Source organism: Emys orbicularis, chromosome 24 (genome assembly GCF_028017835.1).
Source record: "Emys orbicularis isolate rEmyOrb1 chromosome 24, rEmyOrb1.hap1, whole genome shotgun sequence".
NCBI classification, from domain to species: domain Eukaryota; kingdom Metazoa; phylum Chordata; order Testudines; family Emydidae; genus Emys; species Emys orbicularis.
Window position 1 is genome coordinate 3,618,016 of NC_088706.1, and position 25,894 is coordinate 3,643,909.

Here is a 25,894-nt window from a genome sequence, read left to right on the forward strand (position 1 = left end):
GGGGACTCTCTTGTATGAAATCAGGCCATTTGCTTCCTCCAAAAATCTAGGTACCCTCTAAGCAGCAGAATCACCAGCCCAGCGTAATACACTGAGAACCTCATCAAAATGCAGTCAAATCAAAGGCCATGCTGCAAGCATATTTATAGTGTTAAGATGGAAAGGCTTGCCTGAAATGAGCTGCTTACGGTGCTGGCAGTGGAATAGACGACTCGCTGGGCCCTGCTGCTAAGGAGAGAGATTTTAAGCATAATGTTGATCACCTCTCCTGTTTCTAGGACACGGTCTCCGTGCACAGACCCAGCTTCTATGCAGAGAGATTCTTCAAATTCATGACCAACACAGTGTTCCGAAAGAATTCCTGTAAGTGTCTGCAGCCTCACTATCCTGGGGCACCCGCTGGGACCACCTCCCTTTGGGATGGGCAGGCAGCCTTCTCCTCCCCCCCCCACCCCCATGTCCCCTGACCCTGCTAGGAGGGAAGACCTTGACTGAATGCTCTGCCATCCTAAAGTAGCCCTGCTGCTTCCGATCTCCCTGCTCCCACTCCTTTGCATGAGTGTTTTGAGTTCTCCTGACACCTGTATGTATCACCACCGTTGCACAGTTCTCTTGGTGCCCTTGTGTCAGTATATAGCAGTGGTTCTCAAACTTTTGTACTGGTGACCCCTTTCACGTAGCAAGCCTCTGAATGAGACCCCCCCTTATAAATTAAAAACTCTTTTTTTATATATTTAACACCATTATAAATGCTGGAGGCAAAGCGGGGTTTGGGGTGGAGGCTGACAGCTTGCGACCCCCCCATGTAATAACCTTGTGACCCCCAGTTTGAGAACCCCTGGTATATAGAGTTCTTAAAGCAGGTGTGTAGGAATCCGGGAATGCCATGCCTCAAGACATCCGTGAGAGGGCATGATTGGCAAATGCTTGCCAAGAGGAACTCGTATTTCTCCTGTCAACCTTCCTTATGTGAGCTAACTATGTGGGGAAACTGGGCTCTCCCCACAGCAGGCCTGGCCTAAGCTAGGAAATTGCAATGGCCAGGAAGCTGGAGCTCACTGCAGTTTGGAGCTGACCAAACTTCCTAACTGACGTGCCTGATTCAGAGCTGGAAGCTCTTTAGGCAAACGGTATCAGCAGCCCACAGCTAGTCCTTCTGTTGCTGTGTTGGGATGTTCATCCAAGGGGCGGGATGGTTTCTCTAGTGTCCAGTCAGTGAGTGTGGCTTGTGGTCTCATCTCCTTAACTCTTCTGGCTGCAGCTCTGAAATCGTCTCCATCTAAGAAAGGCCGTAGTGCCTTGTTAGCTGTCAAGATGCCTGGCCCAACAGCTGCATTTTCAGCTAGCCAGATCCCCTCGGAGAGGGATGAAGCCCAGTATGATCTCCGAGCCGCCAGGAGTTACCCCACGTTGGACGACGAAGGTAACGGTTGTGGTGGTTTGGGCTGCCCTGTGGCTATTCTCTTCCCCCTAGGATCCTTAGCATCCTCCCCTGTACTCGTTCAGTTTCCCTCACTGCGTTTCCCTGGATCAACCGCTCTTCATTTCATTTCTTGCTGTGCTTTGCAGGTGCTAAACTTAACCAGGACAGGGGGGAAGGTAAGCGAATATTGCTTTGGCATAGTATTAGGAACTAGTATATGGCTAAGCAGCGCCAGTGGCTCTGAAGAGGGTGGAGTCCCTTCCCTCCACTTCTGGAGAGAGCCAGCACCTTAGGGGTTCTGTGTCAAAATGGTAATGGACGTCACTGCTGCAAGGTGCCCACTGCCAGTTGGCACTCGCAGTGATGACAGGGACAGTCCAGACACCGTGGAAACGCTGTTGGCTTGTTGACCATCTCGCTGATAGTGAGAAGAGAACTGGGGATACATGGGGACGTGGAACCCAATTCCATTGGTGCTCAGGTACTGCTGTACAGTACAAGACTTGGCCTTTGCCAGGAGAAAGCTGGGTCTGATTCTCCACAGCCTTGCGTCACATACATCTGTGCTACTTTTACCAGTTCTGAATGGTAAAAGGCAGTGGCCAGCCGGGCCCATAAATGTTACATCTTTACAGCATAGTTGGGTGAAACGCTGAGGGCTCCGTTCATCGTCTGAGCATACGGGGGTATTGATCTGACAGTCTGAGCCCAAAGCCAGCTGGGTACGAGCGAGGAAGCTTTCCGTGGTCCTGGCCCCGTATTGCAATGACAGGTTTCAGCCAGGAGGCTCCGTACTGGTGGAGTTGGGAGTGAAGCTCTGTGGTAGGGCTGTGCTGAGCCCTCACCTAGCTCAAGTCAGCGCTGTCAGTCCACCTCCAAATACCTCCGCAGGCGCACAGCGTTTCAGACTGCCCACTACCCGTGGGGTGTGGATCCCAGTGGTGGTGCAGCAGACTGACATGGCTTCAGCGGCTGGCTGGAGACAGGCCAGTGTTGCTTGTATTTAACTCCTTCAGCCTGTTTTTTCCTGTCGTCTTTCTGCTCTTGGTCTTGGGCATAGCAGGAAGGCCAGACCTGCTACCCTGCACTCCCCCTTCCTTCGAAGAAGCAACCACAGCCTCCATAGCAACGACGCTCTCTTCAACGTCGCTCTCTGTTCCTGAGCGGTCTCCCTCGGAGACCTCTGAGCAGCCCAGGTACAGGTAAGGATGGTGTTCTTAATCTGGTTATCCTAGAGCTAGCTGACTGGGGTTAGTCTCTGCCATGGAGTGCGACCAGCTGATTTTAATTAAACCGCTCCCGGGAGTGAGGAACGTGCTTTCGGGATTAATTATTGCTGTCAAGTAGAACAGCCCCTTCAGGGAAGGCTTTTTTTTTTTTATTTTTTTAAATCCCCCCCACTCAGATAAACTTGGTTTTTGGTTTGTCTCCGCAGGAGGCGCACACAGTCCTCAGGGCAGGATGGCAGGTAAGACGTCCTTCCGTTCTCTAGAAACGTGTCCAGAAATCCCCCTCAACTGACTGGGCTGAGTAAAAGCAACCACAGTGCCAAGGCCTGTACACCACTTCAGGCCTATTTTGAGAGCTAAAGTGGGATTTCAGTGGTGCATAGACTTTGTGCTGGGCCTCTTCTGCAGAGACGAGAGAATTTCTCCCTCTGTGATCTTAAATAATAGTCCCCAGCTCTTATCTAGCAGTTCTCATCAGTAGATCTCATAGCACTTTACAAGGGAGGTCAGTATCATTACCCCTATCTTACAGATGGGGAAACTGAGGCCCCAGGAGGTGAATGGACTTGCCCAAGGTCACCCTGAAGTTAGTGGCAGAGCTGCCCAGATGGATAGAAAGCTGGCTAGATCATCGGGCTCAACGGGTAGTGATCAATGGCTCCATGTCTAGTTGGCAGCCGGTATCAAGCCGGTATCAAGCGGAGTGCCCCAAGGGTCGGTCCTGGGGCCGGTTTTGTTCAATATCTTCATTAATGATTTGGAGGATGGCATGGATTGCACCCTCAGCAAGTTTGCAGATGACACTAAACTGGGAGGAGTGGTAGATACGCTGGAAGGTAGGGATAGGATACAGAGGGACCTAGACAAATTAGAGGATTGGGCCAAAAGAAATCTGATGAGGTTCAACAAGGACAAGTGCAGAGTCCTGCACTTAGGACGGAAGAATCCCGTGAACTGCAAAGACTAGGGACTGAGTGGCTAGGCAGCAGTTCTGCAAAAAAGGACCTAGGGGTTTCAGTGGACGGGAAGCTGGGTATGAGTCAACAGTGTGCCCTTGTTGCCAAGAAGGCTAACGGCATTTTGGGCTGTATAACTAGGGGCATTGCCAGCAGATCGAGGGACGTGATCATTCCCCTCTATTCAACATTGGTGAGGCCTCATCAGGAGTACTGTGTCCAGTTTTGGGCCCCACACTACAAGAAGGATGTGGAAAAATTGGAAAGAGTCCAGTGGAGGGCAACAAAAATGATTCGGGGGCTGGAGCACATGACTTATGAGGAGAGGCTGAGGGAACTGGGATTGTTTAGTCTGCAGAAGAGAAGAGTGAGGGGGGGATTTAATAGCTGCTTTCAACTACCTGAAAGGGGGTTCCAAAGAGGATGGATCTAGACTGTTCTCAGTGGTGGCAGATGACAGAACAAGAAGTAATGGTCTCAAATTGCAGTGGGGGAGGTTTAGGTTGGATATGAGGAAAAACTTTTTCACTAGGAGGGTGGTGAAGCACTGGAATGGGTTACCTAGGGAGGTGGTGGAATCTCCTTCATTGGAGGTTTTTAAGGTCAGGCTTGACAAAGCCCTGGCTGGGCTGATTTAGTTGGGAATTGGTCCTGCTTTGAGCAGGGGGTTGGACTAGATGACCTCCTGAGGTCACTTCCAACCATGATATTCTATGATTGATCCTGGTCTGGTGCCCTAGTCACTGAAAGGCAGGCATATCCCTCTTGCGTGCAATCTGTTGTCTCCGTACAGTGGTGCTAGATGCTGTCTGGTTTTCAAGAGATACTGAGCGCCCCCAGCTCCCACCGATGTACACTGGGAGCGGTGCTCACTCTCAGCATTTCTGGGAGTTCAGCCCTCTGCTCTTCCAGTGGGGTGTGTCGGGGAGCTGCTGGCACAGTGGGCAGAATTCCCCGGTTCCTCAGAGGATACCTTTATTCTAAGATCTTTCTCTGGACGCTAATATCCTAAATTATTCCGGAATATTCTCACACCAATAACACTGGCAGCAGTGTCTGCATGCTGGAGCAGAAGAATCGGAGTCGGGACTCCTGAGTTCTGTTGCCAGCTCTGCCCCAAACTTGCTGTGATCCCTTGAGCTAGTCAGAGGCCAACATTTCTGATCCTGGGGCCTTCAGGTTTTGGGTGCCCAACGCTCCATAGGAAGTGCCAGCCTGGGTCAGACCCCAGGTCCATCCAACCCAGTGTTCTTTCGCTGACAGTTGACAGCAACCAGATTGGCTTGGTCCAGAGCACACGGTTTTATCAGTCCCTCCCCAAGTTTGTCGTCATTCATTCGAACAGCTCTGGATGTTTTTGTTATCTATATAAATGTCCAGTCCCACTTGCAATCTTGTCTTGGTCTTGCTAGTGGCCCGGGGCTGTGGACCCACACCCACAGCTGAAGTAAGGGGGAGCTGTCGGGTACTCGACCCTTCTGAAAATCATACTTGAGATGTCGAATGACTTGGCACCTGAAAACTGGCAACCTGGTGGGAAACTCTTTTGAAAATGTGGGCCCTTCCCTCTGTGCCTCAGTGGGACTTATGCCCATATACATTATTCATACAGGGGCTGAGGCTTAATGTTTGTGTGGAGAGCCCTTTGAGATCCTCTAAAAGTGCTGCAAGTACAAATTTATTAATACATGCTCAGAAAACGACAGGGACCGTACCCAGTTGGTTGAGGTTCTCTGGGTGCTGTATCTGGAGAATTCGCTCCCAAGCGGAGTCCCATAGATCTATAGGAGAGCTCCCCCTGCTGGCTATGCAGTGTCCACTCCCTGACTAGCACTTCTCCAGGCACTGCTTTGCACAAGCACTGTCAAGTGAGCAAACTGGGGGAGTGGCGATATCTTCAGGTATCTCTTACAAATCCAGGACTGTGTAAATAACTTTCTTCCCCAGCTGATTGTGTCCTCCACTTGGCAAACATTGACCCCTCCCACGAAGACCATCGAACGAATAATCTACTCTAAGGCCGTGTCTATTCTGCAGGGACCATAGCAGCATAGCTATGCCAGCATAAATCCGTAGTGTAGATGCAGCCTACAACAGCAGAAGGGGCTTTTCCATCATGGTAGGACCACCTCCTCCCCAAGTGATGGTAGCTATATCTTCCATTGACCTAGCTGTGTTTACACCGGAATGAGGTTGGCATAGCTTCAGTGCTCATGGCTGTGTGTGGGGAGGCGACATTTGTTTGGTTTAGTTGATTTTTTTTTTTTCTCCACACCCCTGACTGGTGTAGCTATGTGTAGACCAGGCCTAAGCTTCTCTAAAATAGGCAGTCACTTTAATATTATTATTATGAGCTGGGTGAAACCTCATTATGGGTTGAGTTAAAACCTTATTGAGATTGACAGGTGTGAATGCATCCTTCAATTAACATATCTGTCTGACCCTGGAAGAAACTTGGGGAGAGGGATTCGGGCCAGAGGTGCAGGCTGAAAAGAGGGTTCTTGGTGCTGTGTGCAAAAGAAACTGTTTCCTGGTATTTGATTCCTTCTGTGTTCAGAGACAGAGGACTTTATATATTCTCTGTAAAGAAAGTCAGGTGTTTCTTTGCTGCAGTTTTCTATCACCAATTGCTGTTCCCAACTGGAATGTCCCCATCACCCCACACTGTGACTAGCCCCTTGGATTGAAAAGGGGCAACGGTACCATAACATATGAAACAGCAGACAATCCACAGACACACAGCTCTCCCTAGGGTTACAGGTGTATAATCTAGTCTGGACTACGTCATTCACCTTTAGTACCTGTGCACATCTTTGCATGGCAGGAAACACAGAAGTGGGCAAGGCGCTTCAGCACACCTGGAGTGTTGATAATGCAGCGTGAGTCAGCTGTGCAGCTCCTCCCTCCATCCCACCTTCCTCTGCTTTCCTCACCTACAGCAGGCAGCTTCCTGCTGCTAGCCATCCTGAGATAAAACAGGGTCTCCTGATGTCAGCTGGCCTGCTCCAGCTAATCCTGCTGCCCCCGTTCTCTCCTCCCCGGCCACAGAACTTGGAAGGGATTGACCCTCTGGGCTGAGAAGTTAGGCTGTCAAAGACGGTTGTCCCAAGGACCAGACGCTAGGAAATTCTGACTGCAAGAGCTAATGTAGCTGTGTTACACATGTACTGTGCAACTGCCCGTGGGTGGCGTGCTGGCCACGTCTGGTGCAAAAAGCTGCCATTTGCCACATCCAGTCTAGGACTGCTGCAGTACGTGAGGCTATTGCTTTTCTGCCTAAAGCAGACTGGCGGTGCTCTGGTATTGGAGAACCTGAGAACTGGGGTGGAAGAGACCATGTTAAACAGAGCAGATAGGCTTGTGTACCTTTGGCTTTGCAGGTCTCACGAGGAGGTTCGGGTTGAAGAGGAACTCCAGCAGATAACCGTAGAGCTGGAAAGCAAATGTGACGTTGAGATCATAGCTCCTGAGGAAGACGACAAAGGGCAAGTGTCAATGTGGAAAATACAGGAGTTGCTGTTGGCATTGGCCATGAAGAAATGCTAATTCCTGCTTCAGCACAGCTCCTCCAGGTGCTGGCCAGCCTATGGCACTCCTGGGCCTGGAAGGGGCTGATGTCTCCATCTCAGCTTTGAGATGCATGAGGACTGATTTGCTCTGGGTACCAAACTTCCAAAAGCGTAGGTGCCTCACCCAGGGTGCTGAGTGATTCTGCTTCTAACCCCACATTGATCTGCACCTTAGCGCTGGGGAGTAGTGCTGGTGTCCAGATTTGCAGTCTCCTGACCCCTTCAGCTCCCCTGTAGTAAATCAGATTAGCTCCATCCTTTTTTGATAAAGGAAGCTGGCCTCATGTTCTTTGCTTCTTACCCAGGGAGGCAGCCTCTTCAGCCTGTGCCATTGCAACAGCCACAGCTACAATCGAAGTGGAAACAGCCAGCCAGGCCTCGGAACCAGCCAGCCAGGCTTCAGATGAAGATGATGTGCCAGTCGCAGACATATACTTTGTAAGATATTCTATCTGCTTAATCCATCTTACACCCGTAAAGTGTGTTCAAGCAGCATTGTAGCTAGATATGAGGTACCAAAGCAGCAGATGAAGGAAAACAGTCTAACCTGGGTAATGCATGTCCTGTGGATCTGAAACACGTGGCTGTCAGTCGCCTGTGCACTCATTGGTTAGATGGAAAGGTTTTAAATCACAGTAACTTCAGTTTCACCCTTTGCTAACTCAAATATAGCATGTGCTCAAGCACAGGAGATAGATATGCCTTGCTATTTCAATGTACATTGTAGACATGCCTGTCCACCACATGAGCGACTTTGCTACCTACACGCACAAGTCTCTGATGGGCTTAAACAAGCCAGCTCTCCATATCTGGGAATCTATCGCATTGCGCGTACAGTTACCCTGCGAGTTCTCTTTCCTCCCCACAGAGCAGAATCCATTGTTTCTCTCCCTGAAAAGATGAGGCTTCAGATCCTATTCTTTCCTCGCAGCCTCCTGGAGACAGGACAGGAAGTTACTGTGCTGGCTGACCTCAGAGGTCTGTGATGAACTCTGGTTTTTCCTTTCCCTGCAGGCAGATGCGTTAGATGGTGCAGTGGAAATCTAGTACTGAGGCAGGGAGTAAGTGAGGTGGTTGCCGGGTTGGCAGCAGAGTGCGGAGTATCTCTGAGCTGTATCCCTCCATCAGCTCTCGCAATGTCTGAGCACCTGCTGGAGACTTGAGAGAGAGGAGACTTCTAGCAACGTGTATCTCCTCTCTGAACTACCAAAGGCCAACAAGGAGAGGTGGAGGCACACTGCCTGCTGACCCCTTCAGCCTTGCATTGATGCTAGTTTTGGCTGCAGTGGAGTTACCGCAGGGAGGAGCTGTGTCCTGCAATTTGGCACTTCCGTAGAAACCGAGATCACCCTAAAGTGGGTACCTCAAACACCGCATATCCTAGAGCATTCGTGCATCACATTGTGGCTTTCCTTGTGCTCATGTGACTCCACTGCAGAATTGCTCATTCATTGCGGAGTAATTTGGACAGCTCCAGGGAGCTGCAGGAGGAATTGGCTCAGTTTTAAAAGCTTGTCTGTTTTGGTTTTCTCTGCATGTGATTCAAAATGCAAACAGCTTTCCCTAACATTTGCTGCTCTTTATTTGCCTGTGGATGGCAGCTGAGTGTGAGCTGCCTTCTGGTAACTGCCCTTCTCATTGGGAAGTGCCTTCTAGTGAGGTTCAATCCCCCCACCACCTGGCCATAGACAAGCCTGTTGGGACGGATGGGTTGGTGTGCTGTGCCTAGCCGTGTGCACAAATCTTGTAACCCATCATCAGCATTTCATACCTCATCTGAGCCCTCTGGCTTTGCGTTGCCGTGTGTAGCGTGCTGTGCTGTGTCTCTCCGAGCTACTGAGGTGAAGGGAAATGCACCGAGTTTTAGTCCCCGCTGGCTCTCACCTAGGAAAACGGCTTAAGCGGCAGCTCAAGCGAGCAGCCGAGCATGATGCAGGTTAGGACTGGCTGCCCTCTCCAATAGCTAGCTGCATTCTGGGGGTAATCTGAAGGGATGCTTGGACCAGAGGAGAAGTCACTGAGTCGCAAGGGAGCATGAACTCCCCTTTGGGGGAGATCTGCTTTCCAGTGCTTAAAGCAGCAACAGCGGGGGGTGGGGATGCACTTGGTCTCCCTACTCGCTGCAGGGGACTAGAGGGGCAGAGCAGCGTGGCTGGGCATGGGGCTCGGCTGTTCCCCGCATGGCTCCCCTGCCAGCTAATCCTGTCAGACCTGGAGATGCCCAGCCCCTTGGTTGCTTTCACTTCATCCTTTCTCCTCTGTTTCCTTTCTCACCTCACTTGCCCTGGTGCCATCCAGTTCACAGATGGGAGGTACTGGATTTACTCTCCCCGCCAGCGCAGACTCCGAGCCGCCTCGTTTTCCTCTGGGACTGTAAGTGAATACGCTAGCACGCAAGGGAGCCAGCCTGCAGCTTTGAAACACTGGGGTCAAGCAAAGGCCGAGCGGTTCCCTCTCTCCTGGATGCCCCAGGGCCTAGTTCTGTTTTGTGAGGTATAGATACAGCCTGCATGGCCAGCAAGCCCCTGATTAGTGAGGAGTTACCATCTACAACCTCCTTCCAAAAATATCCCATGAACCCCTGCTCGTGGAGCTGATTGTGAGAGTCTCCCTCCTTCCTGCCCCCCTTTTTTTAGGCCAGTTATGAAATTGACTGAATTTAGCCAAGTGCTTTATCATTACCCTTTGTGCCAGCATGTTTGGCAACATCCGCCATTAACGTAACATGGCCCCATATTTACGTGTCATGCTGGGCCGAGTCCTCCTGGTAGCCACGTAGGCTGGAACGCTAAAGCTGGATTCCAGGAAGACATCACTCGGCCAGTATGAAGCTGAGGATAAAATCCAGCTACAAACACGGCCCTTAGGACCTTGGCTGATTTCTAGGTGTCTAATGCACTGACCAGTTTCTACAGCTTAGAGGCTCTAAGAGGGAAACTGCTGGGGACTCCAGCCTAGGGTGAAGTGCCTTCCCTGCCTTCCGCGGGCTGTGACCTTGGCAGAATCACTTCACCTTTTCCCCAGTTATAAACGTGGGATAATTGTTCCCCTTCCAAGGCGTCTGTCCAAAGGGACTGTTTAATGGGTGGTGGTATTCCCAGCCCCTCCTCTGCCGTGGGGGTGGCTGGGGGCACTAAGCAGACCGGATGTAGGTGACGAGCAGTGTGCAGACTGGCCCTGGTGAGATGGGGGGAGCCAGAGAGAGTTGAGAGAGAATCGTTAATCTCTTCTCCCTCACACCCGTTTTGCCCCCATTTACTGTAGTAAGAAGTCCCAGCACTGAGGGGGTTAACTCGAGCCCAGACTCTGAATGCTGCTTCTCTCTGTCACCACACAGCACAGACCCACTTCTGTAGCAGCTGTCACTAGACACCTGCTTCTGGTGCTCATGAAAGGCGTGGAAGGTGGGTGGTGGAGTTCAGGGCTCACTCCGCCAGAGCAGTAATGGGGAATGAAGGATCGGGAGCAGGGTGGGCTCAGCACAGTGGGAAGGGGCTCCAGGGGCTCTAGCACAGCACTTCAAGCTTCAGCTCTGGATTCTGGTGCCCCCTCCCAGCAGCTCCGTGTTGGCGGAACCTGCCATTATCCGTGGAGTTCAGGGTAGCAGACCCCCCCCCCCCCCCCAGTGCTCCAAAGCTCGACTGGCTGGTTGTAGCTGTACGTCGTAGACTCAGTGCCAACCCTGCTTCCTTTACCTCATGCCTTCAAACGCCACTGCGGGAAACCAGACTGACTGGCGATGAAAGTGGCTCCCCCTTGAACTGTGCCTTGCCTTGCATTCGAGTGCAAGTCTCTCCCCGCTCATCTGGAAGCGGAAGCACGTTTCTGTCGCATTAATGCGGTTCAGGGGTAGCTAAATCCCTGGATCCTTCTCCAAAACAATCCAGTTCTGTGTTGCCTCCTTTGTCATCCCCAGTCCCTGTTCTCCATTTCCCTGCTGTTTCCAATTGATGACTAACCAACTCCTCTTCATGGTCCAACATGATCTAACCCTGCACTTCCACCGCCTTGCTTGGCACATCAGCACGAGGGGGATACAAATATTGCCGGTTTTGCCATAAAAGCTCCCTTCACTTGAAAGTGACAGTCACATCCAACATATGCAGATGCGACTGCAGCTGAAGGTGTGGGGAGAGGAATGGTCTTGTGGGTAAAATGCAGCACGGGGAGTCCAGAGATCTGGGGTCTAATTCCAGCTCTGCCACTGACCTGCTGTGGGACTTAGGCGAGTCACTTAGCTTTTTGTGCCTCGGTTCCCCATCCGTCATTGGGGCTGGCCTTGCAGGAGCTTTGAGGCTTAAATAATGCCTTGAAAGCTCTTTGAGATGCTCACATGGAAGGTGCCATGGAAGAGGAAAGTGTTGCCCTCTGCCCTGCAGCTGAACAGAGATGTCCATTTTAGCAGCGCTGCTAGCGGCTCTCCCAGCCGTTGTTAGGGGCTCAGGTACGTATTGAGGATGAGGAAGGCTCCTTTGCTGAAGTCTCGTTGTAAGATCAGTTCTCTTCCACCGGGTGTACAGCTGTTCTTACTGTATTTTCCTGCTCTCTCTATTTTCTCCTCTTCTCTCCCTCACTCCCTGCTCTGCCGCTGCTCTTCTTGCACTGTCTCTGCCGTCTCTGGCCACTCTGGCAGCCTACAGACGAGAGGAGTTGGGTTTACTCCCCCCTCCACTATAGCACTCAAGTCCACTCTGTTTCCGATGAGGAGAGCGATACAGTAAGTGTTCAAGAAAGCTTTGATGGGCGCCCAGAGGGGCGAGCTCTGAATGTGGGCTGCGGTGCAAGCATGAGGTTCGGGGCTCTGGGCCTTGGCTTGGCTTCTGCAGCGGGTGGCACTTGCATGGCTGGGGTAGTCCTGCTGCATCTTGGATCGGCTCTTCGGCAGCAGGCAAGAGCTGCTGTGTAGCCAGAAACCGGGTTCACCTTGACGACGCTCCTGGTTGTTCTGTTGAATCGTTTCTAGTACAATCGGACCTCAGATCTAAATTGTCCGGTTACCTGAGGGCACAGAGTGAGCATGTATAGAGGACTTAGCAAAGTGTGACGCTCACTGAAATCAGCACGGCCTGCTAACCCCTCCTCCTTGCCTCTTCCAGTAATCTCTATGCAGACACTGAAGACCCAGAGAGCAGCGTTTCCCTCTGCAGGTTGATGTGTTCCCTTTCGTTGACACAGTCGTTCTGATGGGATGGGGAAGAGCTTGCTGGATCTGGGCACTGCGTTTCAGGCTGGAGCGAAACGTGTATTTATACCTATCCGAGACACGGACAGCAAAGAACCTCCCACCCAGAGCGCCTGCATAAAGCGGGCTGTAGAGAGGCCTGGGTAGTGACTGTTCCCAAACAGGCACCACTGCAGCTACCTACCCGTGTGGGATACTGTGAACCTTTTTCATTTTTAATCATGTATTTATTTCTTTTATCGTTGCACAGACACTGCACAAATGTGCTTTTTTTTTATTTTTAAACATTTAGTTTACTGCACTTTCTTTGGTTGTCCTATTCTATGTATGTGCTTCATCAAGAGTGTGAAACCTCACAGGAGATCGAGAACAAATCTTCACTGGGGGGCGGGGGGGGAAGTCTGAGGAGGGCAGGTCCAGTCCTAGCTTCACTGATGAGGCAATGTGGTCTAACCCCCAGACAACAGGAGTCCAGACTCTGTGTGACCTTGGGCAAGTCACTTAGCCACTCTGTGCCTCGGTTTCCACATGTGTGACTGCGGGTAATACCCACCTTTGTCAAAGCACTTGGACCCTCAGATGAAAGGTGCTATGTAAATGCAATGTATTCGAGGCCAGTGACGTGACGAGAATCGCTCCTGTATTAAAGCAGTCCGAGTTAGACATGCCACTTGAGCTGAATTTAGAAATTGCTAGTGACCTCTACAATTAACTTGCTGATCTATATGGGAGAAGCAAAAACACCCCTGGCTGTAATGACATGGCTTCTTGGCCTGGCTCTCGTCTGGGCGTTGGAGATGGTGGGGCTCTGCCTTCACCATGAACTGTGTTGCTTAGTGGTGGGCTGGAGATCTGCTCTGATTTGCTGGCAGACTGATATTCTGGAAGACTGCTGCCTCGGCCATGGGGCGTGGAAGGAGGAGAATTGTGTGACCTGCAGCTGGGCATTGCAGGCTATTGAAGTCACTTAGCAGCAGCATGTTCATGACTCTCTCTGATGCTTAAGCGAGTGAGGGTGTCAGAGGTTCACGTGTATCCCTTCATAGCTGAAACCGACACGCCACCCTTCCCCCATATTGAAGGAAGTCAGAGAAGCCCAGCTGGAAGAGTCTGTATTGGGCACGTGACACACATGCTATTGATGCACAGCCAGGGGAGACCAGCTGTGTGATGTGGTCTCTGAGGTGGATAGCGCTGCTCTGTGCTCGAGAGGTGTCTTTTTGCTGCAGTCTTTAGACCAGACAAGATTTGGCTTCACTTAACCATGAAATGGCACAAAGCAGTGACCCGGTGTTGACTTCAAGTTCCTCCTTGTGATTGTAGGATACTGCAGCTGTAGGTCCTGACTTCTCTAGCGATCGCATCTCCTTTCCCATGAATTAGAAAGTCTTGCGCGCAGAGAGGGCTTGAGCATGTCTCTGTCCGCCTCGGACTCTAGTGTAAAGTGAGGGGTAAAGATCACTTTTTAATGCTGTTATATTCTTCGAACCTCTGTTCTCAAGCTTCCCTGTGCAGTAGCAGTGAGAGGACAGCCCCAGTCTACAGGCCAAGCACTGAGGAACTGGTACCACGGTCTGTCCTGGCAGCACTCGGGACATACTGGGGAGGCAGGTTGGGTCGGTGGGAGTGTCGAAGCTTTTTCCCCAGGAGCTGCCACTGTTCTGAGGATCTTCAGCTGATGACTTTCTCTTTAAATACTCAGAGCCTGAATTTTCAATCCCTGCCCTGCAGAGGCTGAAGACTTGCACTCCCAATGTGTGCTGGGCTTCATAGCAGCCATTACGCTGTTTGAGCTTCTCCTTTATTGGTCTAGAATATCCTTTCTTTGGAACTCATGTGGGTTTAAAAGAACCCCTCTTCTCTCCTTAACAGCTGTGAAAACAAAGATGCTGCCATTACATCCATGAGTCAGGTGGCGAATCTGCTACAGAACTCTGGCAGGTTCCTAAAAGCTTTCTCAGAATCCTACATAGCCCCTTCTCTCCTTACGCACAGGTATAGCTACCATCATTTGGGCATTTGGTGGTATGTAGTGCTCAGCCCAGGCCCACCCGGCAGTCTCCTCTCCAAAGAGGAGGCTGGGCGAAGGAGCTAGGGAGGTGAACAAGGCATAGACTCCGCTACTGCTGAGTGCTAAAGGCAGAAGATTTCAGAACACAGCTAAACGTACAGCGTGACTTTTCAGAAGCACTGAGCAGCTCCAAGCCCAAAGGAAGCCAGTGGGAGCTGCAGCTGCTCAGCCCTGTGACAACCAAGCCCTTGATTTCAACATCAAGTAAACTAGGCTTTGGGAGGAGCGATGAAGATGGGCTAGGCCCATCTCTGACCAGCATTGCAGGGCTCTGAAAGGAAGCTGCTTCCTTCCTGGTAATCAGATCCTTAGCCTTATGCCTTTAGAAGAAGATGCTGAAGTTTGGCACTTCTGATTGCCCAAGAATAAAGAGCAGGATTTTATTACTTTCAACCATTTGGAAGATCTCTGATCTGTTTATCCAATACACCTACTCCAGTCAGTATCTCTGCGGCAAAGACAAAGCATGTTTGGTGATGCAGTTTGCAGCTGTGGCATTTCCTTGGTCCGCTCCCACATTAGAGGCTGAAGCCGAGAGCCCTGTTCTGAGAGGTTGGAAAACTGATCTTGCTTCCGCCATTCCAAAAGTATTCCTTGCTGCCAGAGTGTTTTCCACTCTGTGACGTTCTAGGGCAGCGTCATCTGTGTAAATCTCTTGTTTTCCACCCTTTGCAGCAAGCAAGTATTGTAGGGTCTATTATTGACTCTGAACGTCTTCTAAAGATACAGCTACTCTGGGCATTACCAAAAAACCCTTCCCCGGAGCCGCACTGCAGGGGGAGTTGGTCAGAAATAAACCCTGTTGTTCACCTGCAGTCCCATCCCCCCCAAAGCATTGTGCTGTGTTGTCTTGTCCATTACAAGTTGCCCTGCAGGAGGCTTAAACTCCCATTTCCATTAGGGGAGAGGCACCTGGCTGGAGGAAGGGACCCGTCGGGTATGTCTACATTGCCTTTAGACACCTGCGGTTGGCCAGTGCCAGCTGGCTCGGGCTAAGGAGCTGTTTCACTGCAGTATAGATGTTCCTGCTTGGGCTGCAGTCCAAGCTCTGGGACCATCCCACCTCACAGGGTCCTAGAGCCTGGGCCTCAGCCTCCGCCGGAACGTCTACACTGCAATTAGCCTCACAAGCCCAAGTCAGCTGGCACAGGCCAGCCATGGGCGTTTAATTGCAGTGTAGACATACCCTTGGGCTCAAAACAAGCTCCTCTACCATCAATTGGAGTCTTATTTCCTGCCTCCTGGACTTCATAGTAGTTTTTGCAAGGCTTAATCATACAGTAGGTGGTATGGGAGAGCTCCCCACTTCCAGAGCTGGACTGGGGATAGCGGTCTGCTACTGTCAGTTCTCTAGGGATGACACAGCCTCTTCCTTTGGGGACGGGGAGGAGAGGGGTTGCATCACTAGATTCGGCTGGTTGATTCTGCCCTAGATCTATGGTGAGGCTTTGCATTGGGGGGAGGGAAGTGTTTGTAGAATTTCTCAGGGGCCTCTCTCGGAGACAGGAGTGTCTGTTTAAACAGCAGTCAGTCTGCTTGTTCACTCCAACATGAGCTACAGCTACAGCTGTCCTATGGCGCATTCATTCTTGGGGTGGTATGAAAGTTGCACTCTTACATTTATTGTATCTACCAGGATTTTCATTGTTAGCTTCACTATAGCGGACAGTTGGGTTATGAGCTATCGCCTGTTTCAAGATCTGGTCTACTTGTATCTTTGAAAGGAGGCATCTTGTTCCTTTTCCACTGCAATGTTAGTGGAACAATCCAGTGAGACCCTAGGCTTCCAAGTAGCTTCATGTCATTACTGTCCCACCATCATCCCTGCAGCCTGCCACTCACCTGCTCAAAGTGTGTGGTCATTGCTTCTGCTAAGGCTAGTTCTGAGCTCTGGTGTAGGGGATTCCGAGGGGAGTGTCTCGGGCCAGACTACAGGATGTGGAATGCAGACGGGGGTATAATTAAGACCCCACTTCAGTTAAGAAATGCAAAATGTTGACTGCCAAGGTGGCCTCCGGGCTGTTACTTGCTGGGTGTTCCAGCCCAAGTCTGAGCCTTTCTCGAGCAGCTCCCGGGCGGGAGAAGCCTCAGTTTGAATGATTCAGCAGGCGCACCACCAAAACAAACTCCGCTCCGCTCCAGTGTGTTCTGTGTTCATTTGGGAACTCTCCAGAGGGAACAGGAGTAACAGTTTCTCCGGAACAGACTCCCAACGTGCGCTCGGTCACTGAAAATGAACAAACTGCAGAGACTGGTGCTCCAGAGAGACCCCTGGAACCCCCAAAAGCCCCAGGCTCTGCTAGGCGTCTGGGATCCTTTACTGCTGCTAGCAGTCAGTCACTGCAGGTATCCTGCTGTCACGCCCCCGCCAGTATCATCTGGGTGAGTGTGTCGAAATCGCACTTCGTGAAACCGCAAAAAGATTTAATCTCAGCACTGAAGCTGGCATGACTGTGATCCTTGATGGCAGTATTAGAGATGGCACAAGCTCTGTGCTTGTCCCTGTCATCGTCAGCCAGTTGACTCTTGAAACACGTTCCAGCCTTTCCTTCTAGCAAAGAGCCTTCCCTGAGCAGCTAAAGCCAGCCGTGGTATCTTTTCTTCACACTCCCACCCAGCATCATTGCCCACGTTTTTAAATGGAAAGGCAAATGAGAGAGCTCAGACTTACTGGATCACGTCTGATTTGTTTGAAGTCTACATTAGACCAAGTATAATATAGCTGATGTTCATATTAGGTCATTTTGTATGTATGCTCCATGTAAAGAATGTATGTAAGTAGGGGGGGGGGTTTGTGGGAGGGAGTGGGGAGTGTTTCTCTGGGAAAAAAATGAGAATCCATGGATATTGTCATGTTTCTCTTTTTTTTGTTTCAGTTTAAGTCCTGAACGCTTTTTTGGAAGTCTTTTCTCAGAGAAATGTAAATTGATGCTAATTGTTCTTCGGCTGTGCGATAAAGCATAATGTCGTCTTTGATGTAAACACAGAGGCAAGCAAACTATTTATAATGTCTAGTGAATTAATTGCCTTACCCGAAACCCCATGGGAATGGTTCCTAAAAATATCGTTTCCCTTTTTAGTGTAAAGAATTTTGTAAATACTTTCAGCGTGAGATTGCACCCTAGTTTGTCTTGTCTCTCTGGCTGCTATTGCCCAGAAAGTGGATACTGTTTGAACTATTGTACTGTATTAAAACTAAGGCATTTTGTGAGACAATTTAGATGCAATGTTCTCTTGGAATCATGAACTTAGCTCAAAAGGCAATACTCTCGTTAATAGCAGAGTCCTCTCTCACCTGTTGGTGACGTTTCCTACAGTCATAGCCTGTGCTCATTCCTGACTCCCATAGAGAGACACTGCTGGTTTTGTTGAGACTTGGGTTTGTAGCTCGAGTTGATTGGCCATTAACTCAAGTTGGCTAATACGTTTGTAAATATGTGGCCAGTCCACACGTTTGTGTCCTGACCCACCTGTGACGTACCCACAGTCGCCTTCACAGACGTGTCGGCTAACTCAACTCAACTCAACTTAACTTGCAGTGAGTTAACTCGCATTAAACTCTGACCGAGGCAAACCCTTTTTTTGTTGTTAAATTGCATTGAGGTCAATCTTCTCTCATGTTTTACTTCGTAATTTATGAAACGTTGTATGTCCTTAACTATTGAAGCGGGTTCTATTAGAACTTTTGAGTCCGACAATACTTTGACAATCTCTAAGCTTTTTTTTTGTCGAGGGGAGAGCTGTACCTTTGAACCCAGAGCTGTGGAATTTCGGTATAAAACGTACAACCTCTGCTGACATGAACTAATAACACTTGTATGCAACAGCCTCCTCATTCTGCGTCCCCTCCTCCCCCTTCCTTTCTTTTGGAAAGGATCTCTCTAATAAATAGGGTAATCATGCAATTGCCTCAGTCTCTTCATTGCTAACCTGTAGCTGAGGTTTTCAACCTTTCTGGCCTCAGGACTGATTTGTGTATGTTTATGGCCTGTCACAGCCCTGTAAATAGGCCAGAGGAAGGGGGTTGTGTCTTGCCCTGGCAGGGGATGGCCTGTTGCAGCCCAGTAAATAGGCCCTGGGAGTGGGGTTGGGCCCTACCCTCAGGGGTAACGAATGCTCTGGGGGAGGTTTGCAGAGCAGTGCAGCGGTCACTCCTGTCCTGTGGGGCAGGCTGGACTCAGCTCCCTGCCCTAGGTGTTGTGACCTCTGGGGTTGCAGCATCATTCAGGATTGGCCCCACGCCTGATGGGGGGCCAGCTGGACCAAATTTGCGAGTGGCATTGCAGCCTGGAGCATGGGCTGGTGGTGCCACTCACTCAAATTTGGCCCAGCCAGCCACCTGTCATGATGGAGGGGCAGTGGGACCAAACCTGATGGCACTGTGATGCTGAAGGGTGCAATGCCTGGAGCAGGGAGGCAAACCCGCCCAGACCCACAGGACCAGAGCTGCTTATGTGACCCTTTGAAACAACTTAGGGTCATGACCCACAGGTTGAAAAACCCTGACCTATAGGACATCTTGTACTGGATGCTGGGTAGCCATCCTGATTTGCTACATACAAACCTGATTGTGTTTGATCAGGGTTTGTTTACAAGGGTGTTGGGCACCAAAATCTTAGTGTGACATTCCCTTCTGGTGTTATCTGGACTGGTGATCTGGTAGGCCACTCCAATCCTTGACTCTGGGAGCCAGACTTACCCTGCTCTGCTGTGAGAACCCCCACTCCTGGGCTGTTCACGCACAGCCTCTGGCATGTAAGCTGCTCCTTAGATTGTGCAACCGAATGACACTAGCCAATATCTCCAGTCCCAGACTCAACCCTAGGAACCTCCGTCTTGCAGTGTCCAGTTGTACCCGCTGGATGCTGCAAGCTTATATGAGTTCATCAGTTTAACAAAGAAATTGATATGTACCAGGCTTGTTATCCCAAGGGGAGTCTCTGACACACTTCAAACCAAACACACTGCTTCAGGCAGAACAAACCAACAGATATAATCACTTAAAATCTATCTTTATAGTTAATAAAAGTCAAAGCATAAGTCAGATTTGGTCAAATGAAATAAAAGCAAAGCACATTCTAACCTGATCTTATCACTTTCAGTGTCCGTACAAACTTAAATGCTTCTCACCACAGGCTGGCTGGTTACTCTTCAGCCAGGCTCTCCCCTTTGATCAGCGCTTCAGTCGCTTGGTGTGGTGGTGTCCATAGATGTGAGAGAGAGAGAGAGCATGGCAAACGTCTCTCCCTTTTATCATGTTCTTGGCTTTGCCCCCTCCCTTTCAGAGTCAGGTGAGCATTACCTCATCACAGTTCCAAACTGACCAAAGGAAGGGGGGTGACTCCCTCGAGGGTCTAACAGCTTCTTTTGTTGCTGCCTAGGCCATTGTCCTTTGTTCCTGTGAGGCTGGGCTGGGCTTGTCCCATCCACGCCCTGATGAGGTGTAAACTGCCCGTCTGCTTCTAGAGAGTTTTTGTCTGGGCTTGCTTTAAGCCATGAGGATACATTTTCAGCCTCATAACTATATACATGAAATTGTAACCTATAATGTTACTGTAACAATTACTGTAACACCATACTCAGTGCATCATGAGCCTTCCAAAGACACCTGACATGACAAACCTTGCACTGGATACTACACAATCATTTTACAAGGATGAGAATGGGGGTGCTGGGTGTTCCCCCGAGGTACAGAGCGTCACACTTAGGGCTTGTCTACATCATGCAGCTTTTAGCGACAAGGCTGTGTCGAGACAGCCTTGTCGCTAAAAGTCAGCACGTATAAACGCTCATTGTCGGCACTTTTGCCGACAAAATACTCCCAGCCCCGCGAGCAGCGTTCGCTTTGTCAGCAGGAGAGCGCTGACAAAGCCACATTCACACAGCCACTTGCATCGGCAAAACGTTTCTTTCGTGGGGGGCTTTTTGAAGTACCTGTGAAAGACAAAAGTTTTGTCGACAACTTTGCAGTGTAGACATACCCTTAGTCCCTCTTCACTTAATAGGTGATTTGGCTGCGCGCATATCGCTTTCTGCTGTGATCCTGTGTTATCTTGCAAGCTAAGAAGAATTAATCTAACCTAGGTCTTTCGTGGGAGAGGTCCGAGGAGCAATTCAGCTGTGCTGCAAGAAATGATTAATCTGTTTGTGGTACACATGGGGGAAGAGAGAGTGTTGGAGGGATGGAATGGAACACTGCTACAGAAGGACCTCACTTTACATATGAAATGTATAACTGAGATCCCAATCCCCTGTAGTTTTTTTTAAGTCCCCTGATGCTTGTTTCCTAAAATAGAAGTGTTAACCCTGGCATCCTGGCCAACTAAGAACTAGAGCGGGGTGGGCAAACTACGGCCCGTGTGCCGGATCTGGCCCGCCAGCTGTTTTAAGCTGGCCCTCGAGCTCCCGCTGGGGAGCGGGGTCTGGGGCTTGCCCCACTCCAGCATGCCAGCCGGGGTGCAGAGTCGGGGGCCACTCCAGCTGGCTCCTGGAAGCAGCGGCATGGCCCCACTCCAGCCAGGGAGCAGGGTCGGGGGCCGCTCCATGCGGCTCCCAGAAGCAGCGGCATGACCCACCTCTGGCTCCTACACATAGGGGCAGCCAGGGGACTCGGTGCTGCATGCTGCCCCCACCCCAAGTGCCGCCCCTGCAGCTCCCATTGGCGCGAAAGTGCAGCCAATGGGAGCTGCACGGGTGGTGTCTGCGGATGGGGCAGCACACAGCGCTCCCTGGCCCCACCTCCACATAGGAGCCAGAGAAGGGACATGCCGCTGCTTCCGGGAGCCGCTTGAGGTAAGCGCTACCCAGCGCCTGCACCTCTGAGCCTCTCCCCACACCCCAACCCCCTGCCCCAGCCCCGATCCCCCTCCTGCCCTCCAAACCCCTTGATCTCAGCCCTGAGAACCCTCCTGCACCCCCAGCCAGAGCCTGTACCCCTTCCCACACCCTGATTCTCCTCCCACTCTCTGAACCCCTGAGTTCCAGCCCAGGAGCCTGCACCCCCGGATGGAGCCCATGCCCCACTCCCCTGGCTAGAGCCCCCTCCCACACCCTGAACTCCTCATTTCTGGCCCCACCCTGGAGCCTGCACCCCCTCCCATACCCAACCCCAATTTTCTGAGCATTCATGGCCCACCATACAATTTCTATTCCCTCGGGCCAAAAAGTTTGCCCACCCCTGAACTAGATGGTGAGTTATGACTTCTTTAGAGTGTGCAAGAAATCAAGTTAATGCTAGAGTGACTTGGTGAAAAGCCTCTTCCCTTGTATTAAATCAACACGCCTTTTCAAGAGTGAGAAGTTAATTTATGCAACAGGATCCATGCAGGAAGTGGTCACTGTGCAGCCATGCCATGGGCTCTGTGTTTTGCACTCAGGGCTCTGGAGATGGGGAAGGAGAAACCGCTTCCCGGAGTTCACCATTGAACATTGTAGCAGTACCTGGAGGCCACCAGCCATTGTACTGGGTGATGTACAAACAAAGGAATGTCCCTGTTCCAAAGCGCTGACCCGTTAAACGATCACGAATAACAAATGGATATGAGAAAGAAGCAGGCTTGGGTGGGATGGGATAAAAGGGGATGTGCAGAATTGCTAGCTGGGCAGTAGCAGTGATCTCTCCCCTGCTTAGCCATTCTCATTCCCAAATACATTATCGAAGAGGGACTTGAAGGACGAGTTGGGGGCTTTCTGCATGCTGACTGGGAGCTTTTCTCACGTGTAAGGGGCAGCATGAGAGAAAGCATGAAAGAGATTGGAGGGAGCAACATTGGAAAAGTTGGCGTTAACCTTACACTAAGATGACACCTGTGACAAACTGGGACTGTTCTTAATGTGGTCTTTGAATGCTGAGTGGGGAGTTTGGCTGGGAAGGCAGGGGGGTTTGGCTGGGACGGTCTGCATTGGGGGATGGGAGACTGGCCTTGAGGGAAGATACCTGAGCATGTAATGTGAGAACCCAGGAAGGGGGTTGGAGCCAGGTGACACCTCTGCCTGGGAAACTGGACAAAGGTGGGGGGGAGGAGCCGGGGGAGGCTGGGTGAGAGAGGCTGGAGGGGGTGAGAATTTCAGGAGCTGGCTGGTAATGGAGGGGAGCCCAGATGGGGCTCTGACCCCCCAATGGGGCTGTGGTGCCCCTGGGACCCCAAGATGGACCTAACTGAGGGGGTTCTGTTGTCTGTGCCTGCAAGACCTGTCTTGGACTGTGTTCCTGTCGTCTAAATAAACCTTCTGCTTTACTGGCTGGCTGAGAGTCATGGTGAATCGCAGGAAGCTGGGGGTGCAGGGCCTTGTGCCCCGCACACTCCGTGACAACACCGTAATAGAGGCTCAACTTAAATATATGCCCCACATTAAAAACCATAGTAAGAGAACCAAAAAAGTGCCACTGTGGCTAAACAACAAGGTAAAAGAAGCAGTGAGAGGTAAATAGGCATCCTTTAAAAAGTGGAAGTTAAATCCTAGTGAGGAAAATAGAAAGGAGCATAAACTCTGGCAAAGGAAGTGTAAAAATGTAATTAGGAAGGCCAAAAAAGAATTTGAAGAACAGCTAGCCAAAGACTCAAAAAGTAATAGCAAAAATTTTTGTAAGTACATCAGAAGCAGGAAGCCTGCAAAACAACCAGTGGGGCCACTGGACGATCGAGATGCTAAAGGAGCACTCAAGGCCAATAAGGCCATTGCGGAGAAACTAAATGAATTCTTTGCATCGGTCTTCACGGTTGATGTGAGGGAGATTCCCAAACCTGAGCCATTCTTTTTAGGTGACAAATCTGAGAAACTGTCTCAGATTGAGGTGTCATTAGAGGAGGTTTTAGAACGAATTGATAAACTAAACAGTAATAAGCCACCAGGACCAGATGGTATTCACTCAAGAGTGCTGAAGGAACTCAAATGTAAAATTGCAGGACTACTAACTGTCATCTGTAACCTATCATTTAAATCAGCTTCTGTACCAAACGACTGGAGGATAGCTAATGTGACGCCAATTTTTTAAAAAGTGCTCCAGAGGAAACCCTGGCAATACAGGCCGGTAAACCTGACTTCAGTATCAGGCAAACTGGTTGAAACTTAGTAAAGAACAAAATTGTCAGACACGTAGATGAACATAATTTATTGGGGAATAGTCAACATGGTTTTTGTAAAGGGAAATCATGCCTCACCAATCTACTAGAATTCTTTGAGGGGGTCAACAAGAATGTGGACAAGGGGCATCCAGTGGATATAGCGTATTTAGATTTTCAGAAAGCCTTTGACAAGGTCCCTCACCAAAGGCTCTTAAGCAAAGTAAGCAGTCATGGGATAAGAGGGAAGGTTCTCGCATGGATTGGTAACTGGTTAAAAGATAGGAAACAAAGGGTAGGAATAAATGGTCAGTTTTCAGAATGGAGAGAGGTAAATAGTGGTGTCCCCCAGGGATCTGTACTGGGCCCAGTCCTATTTAACATATTCATAAACGATCTGGAAAAAGCGGTAAACAGTGAGGTGGCAAAATTGGCAGATGATACAAAACTACTCAAGATAGTTAAGTCCCAGGCAGACTGCGAAGAGCTACAAAAGGATCTCACAAAACTGGGTGACTGGCAACAAAATGGCAGATGAAATTTAATGTTGATAAATGCAAAGTAATGCACATTGGAAAACATAATCTCAACTATGCATATAAAATGATGGGGTCTAAATTAGCTGTTACAACTCAAGAAAGAGATCTTGGAGACATTGTGGATAGTTCTCTGAAAACATCCACTCAATGTTCAGCGGCAGTCAAAAAAGTGAACAGAATTTTGGGAATCATTAAGAAAGGGATAGAAAATAAGACAGAAAATATCATATTGCCTCTATATAAATCCATGGTTTGCCCACACCTTGAATACTGCGTGCAGATGTGGTCGCTCCATCTCAAAAAAGATATATTGGAATTGGAAAAGGTTCAGAAAAGGGCAATAAAAATTATTAGGGGTATGGAACAGCTTTGGTGTGAGGAGAGATTAATAAGACTGGGACTTTTCAGCTTGGAAAAGAGATGACTAAGGGGGATATGATAGAGGTCTATAAAATCATGACGGGATGGGCAGCGATGGTGGCCCTAGCCTCTGTTCGCCGGAAGCTGGGAATGGGCGACAGGATGGATCACTTGGTGATTCCCTGTTCTGTTTATTCCCTCTGGGCACCTGGCTTTGGTCACTATCGGAAGACAGGATACTGGGATAGATGGACCTTTGGTCTGACCCAGTATGGCCGTTCTGATGTTCTTATGACAGGTCAGATGGGGTGAGGCTAAATTGTGGAAGCTTTGTAAGTAATGACAAGAAGTTTGTGTTGGAAGAGGGGGAGCGTCTTGGAAGGGGGAGGGCAGGTGCGGTGACCCGTTTACAAGCTTTGTTGCAGCAAGAAGCTGCCTTACTCTCTGGCCTGAGAAGGGGAAACTGACTTTAGGCGTGGCAAATAGGATGTGGATAGCTTAACTTCAAGACTTCTGCGTGGCAGGGGTGTTTAAAAACAAGGATCAACCATGGCAACTAAGTAAAAATACCCTACGCTTTGTCCCCTCCCCAGGCCCCTTCTCAGGGCTTGTCGACTGGTGCAGCTGCACCTCTGTAGTGCTTAGTGAAGATTTCACCTATGCTGGCAGGAGAGCTTCTTCCCAGGGGCGTAGCCAGCTTCTAAGAGGAGAGGGAGCAAACATAAAAAAGGTGCCACCCCTTGGCTCCTCCTCTGGCCACGCCCCCTTGGCTCCTCCTCCGGCCACTCCACGCCCCCCACCCCCCTTGGCTCCTCCTGTGGCCGCCCCGCCCCCCCCACCCCATGGCTCCTCCGGCCCTGCTGTGCCCCCCCCCTCTCGCTCCTCTGGCCACGGCTGCTGACCGCCATGCTGCGCCCCCCCACTCCTCCGGCCATGCCCGCCACCCCCCCATGGCTGCCAACCGGGCTGCAGGCCGCCAGCCTGCGCCCCCCTCGCTCCTCCGGCCGTGCTGCGGGCCGCATGCTGCGCCCCCCACTCCGGCCGTGCCCACTGCTCCCCCATGGCTGCCAGCCGCGCTGCGGGCCGCCAGCCTGCTCCCCCCCTTGCTCCTCCGGCCGCTTTTGGAAAGGCGGGGGAAGCGGCTGCTTCCCCTGCACCCCGCTAGCTACGCTACTGCTTCTTCCATGGGCAGAGGTACGCCAGCTCCCGGGGGGTGGGTGGGTAGCTATGTCCAGTGGGAGACGCCCTCCCCGTGACGGAGCGCTGTCTACACCAGGGGTAAGGCCCGTATCACTGCATCACGCGGGGGGATTTTCCACACAGCCAAATGACAGAGTTCTACTGAGGTCAGTTTGGGGTGTAGACCAGGGCTTGTTCTCCTGCCCTGGCCCCCCCATCTGCTCCCCAGAGGGGACGGCGCTGCCGGGGCCCCGGCCTGTGCCCGCCCTGGGCAGGGGATGGTGGTAGCGGTGCCCGTCCAGCCTCGTGGGTTGGGTCTGGAGC

General features: G+C 50.8%; 1 protein-coding gene across 1 annotated transcript in view; it reads left to right on the forward strand.

The window, feature by feature from the left end:
* Positions 1–12,361, forward strand: part of PIP5K1C (phosphatidylinositol-4-phosphate 5-kinase type 1 gamma) — a 41,806-nt gene extending 29,445 nt beyond the window's left edge. The window contains exons 12-20 of the mRNA XM_065422321.1: positions 279–363; positions 1,262–1,423; positions 1,570–1,599; positions 2,487–2,625; positions 2,859–2,891; positions 6,989–7,097; positions 7,487–7,615; positions 11,811–11,894; positions 12,353–12,361. Coding sequence (XP_065278393.1) covers positions 279–363; positions 1,262–1,423; positions 1,570–1,599; positions 2,487–2,625; positions 2,859–2,891; positions 6,989–7,097; positions 7,487–7,615; positions 11,811–11,894; positions 12,353–12,361 — 780 coding nt within the window. The remainder of the gene's footprint in view (positions 1–278; positions 364–1,261; positions 1,424–1,569; positions 1,600–2,486; positions 2,626–2,858; positions 2,892–6,988; positions 7,098–7,486; positions 7,616–11,810; positions 11,895–12,352) is intronic.
* The last annotated feature ends 13,533 nt before the right edge of the window (positions 12,362–25,894 follow it).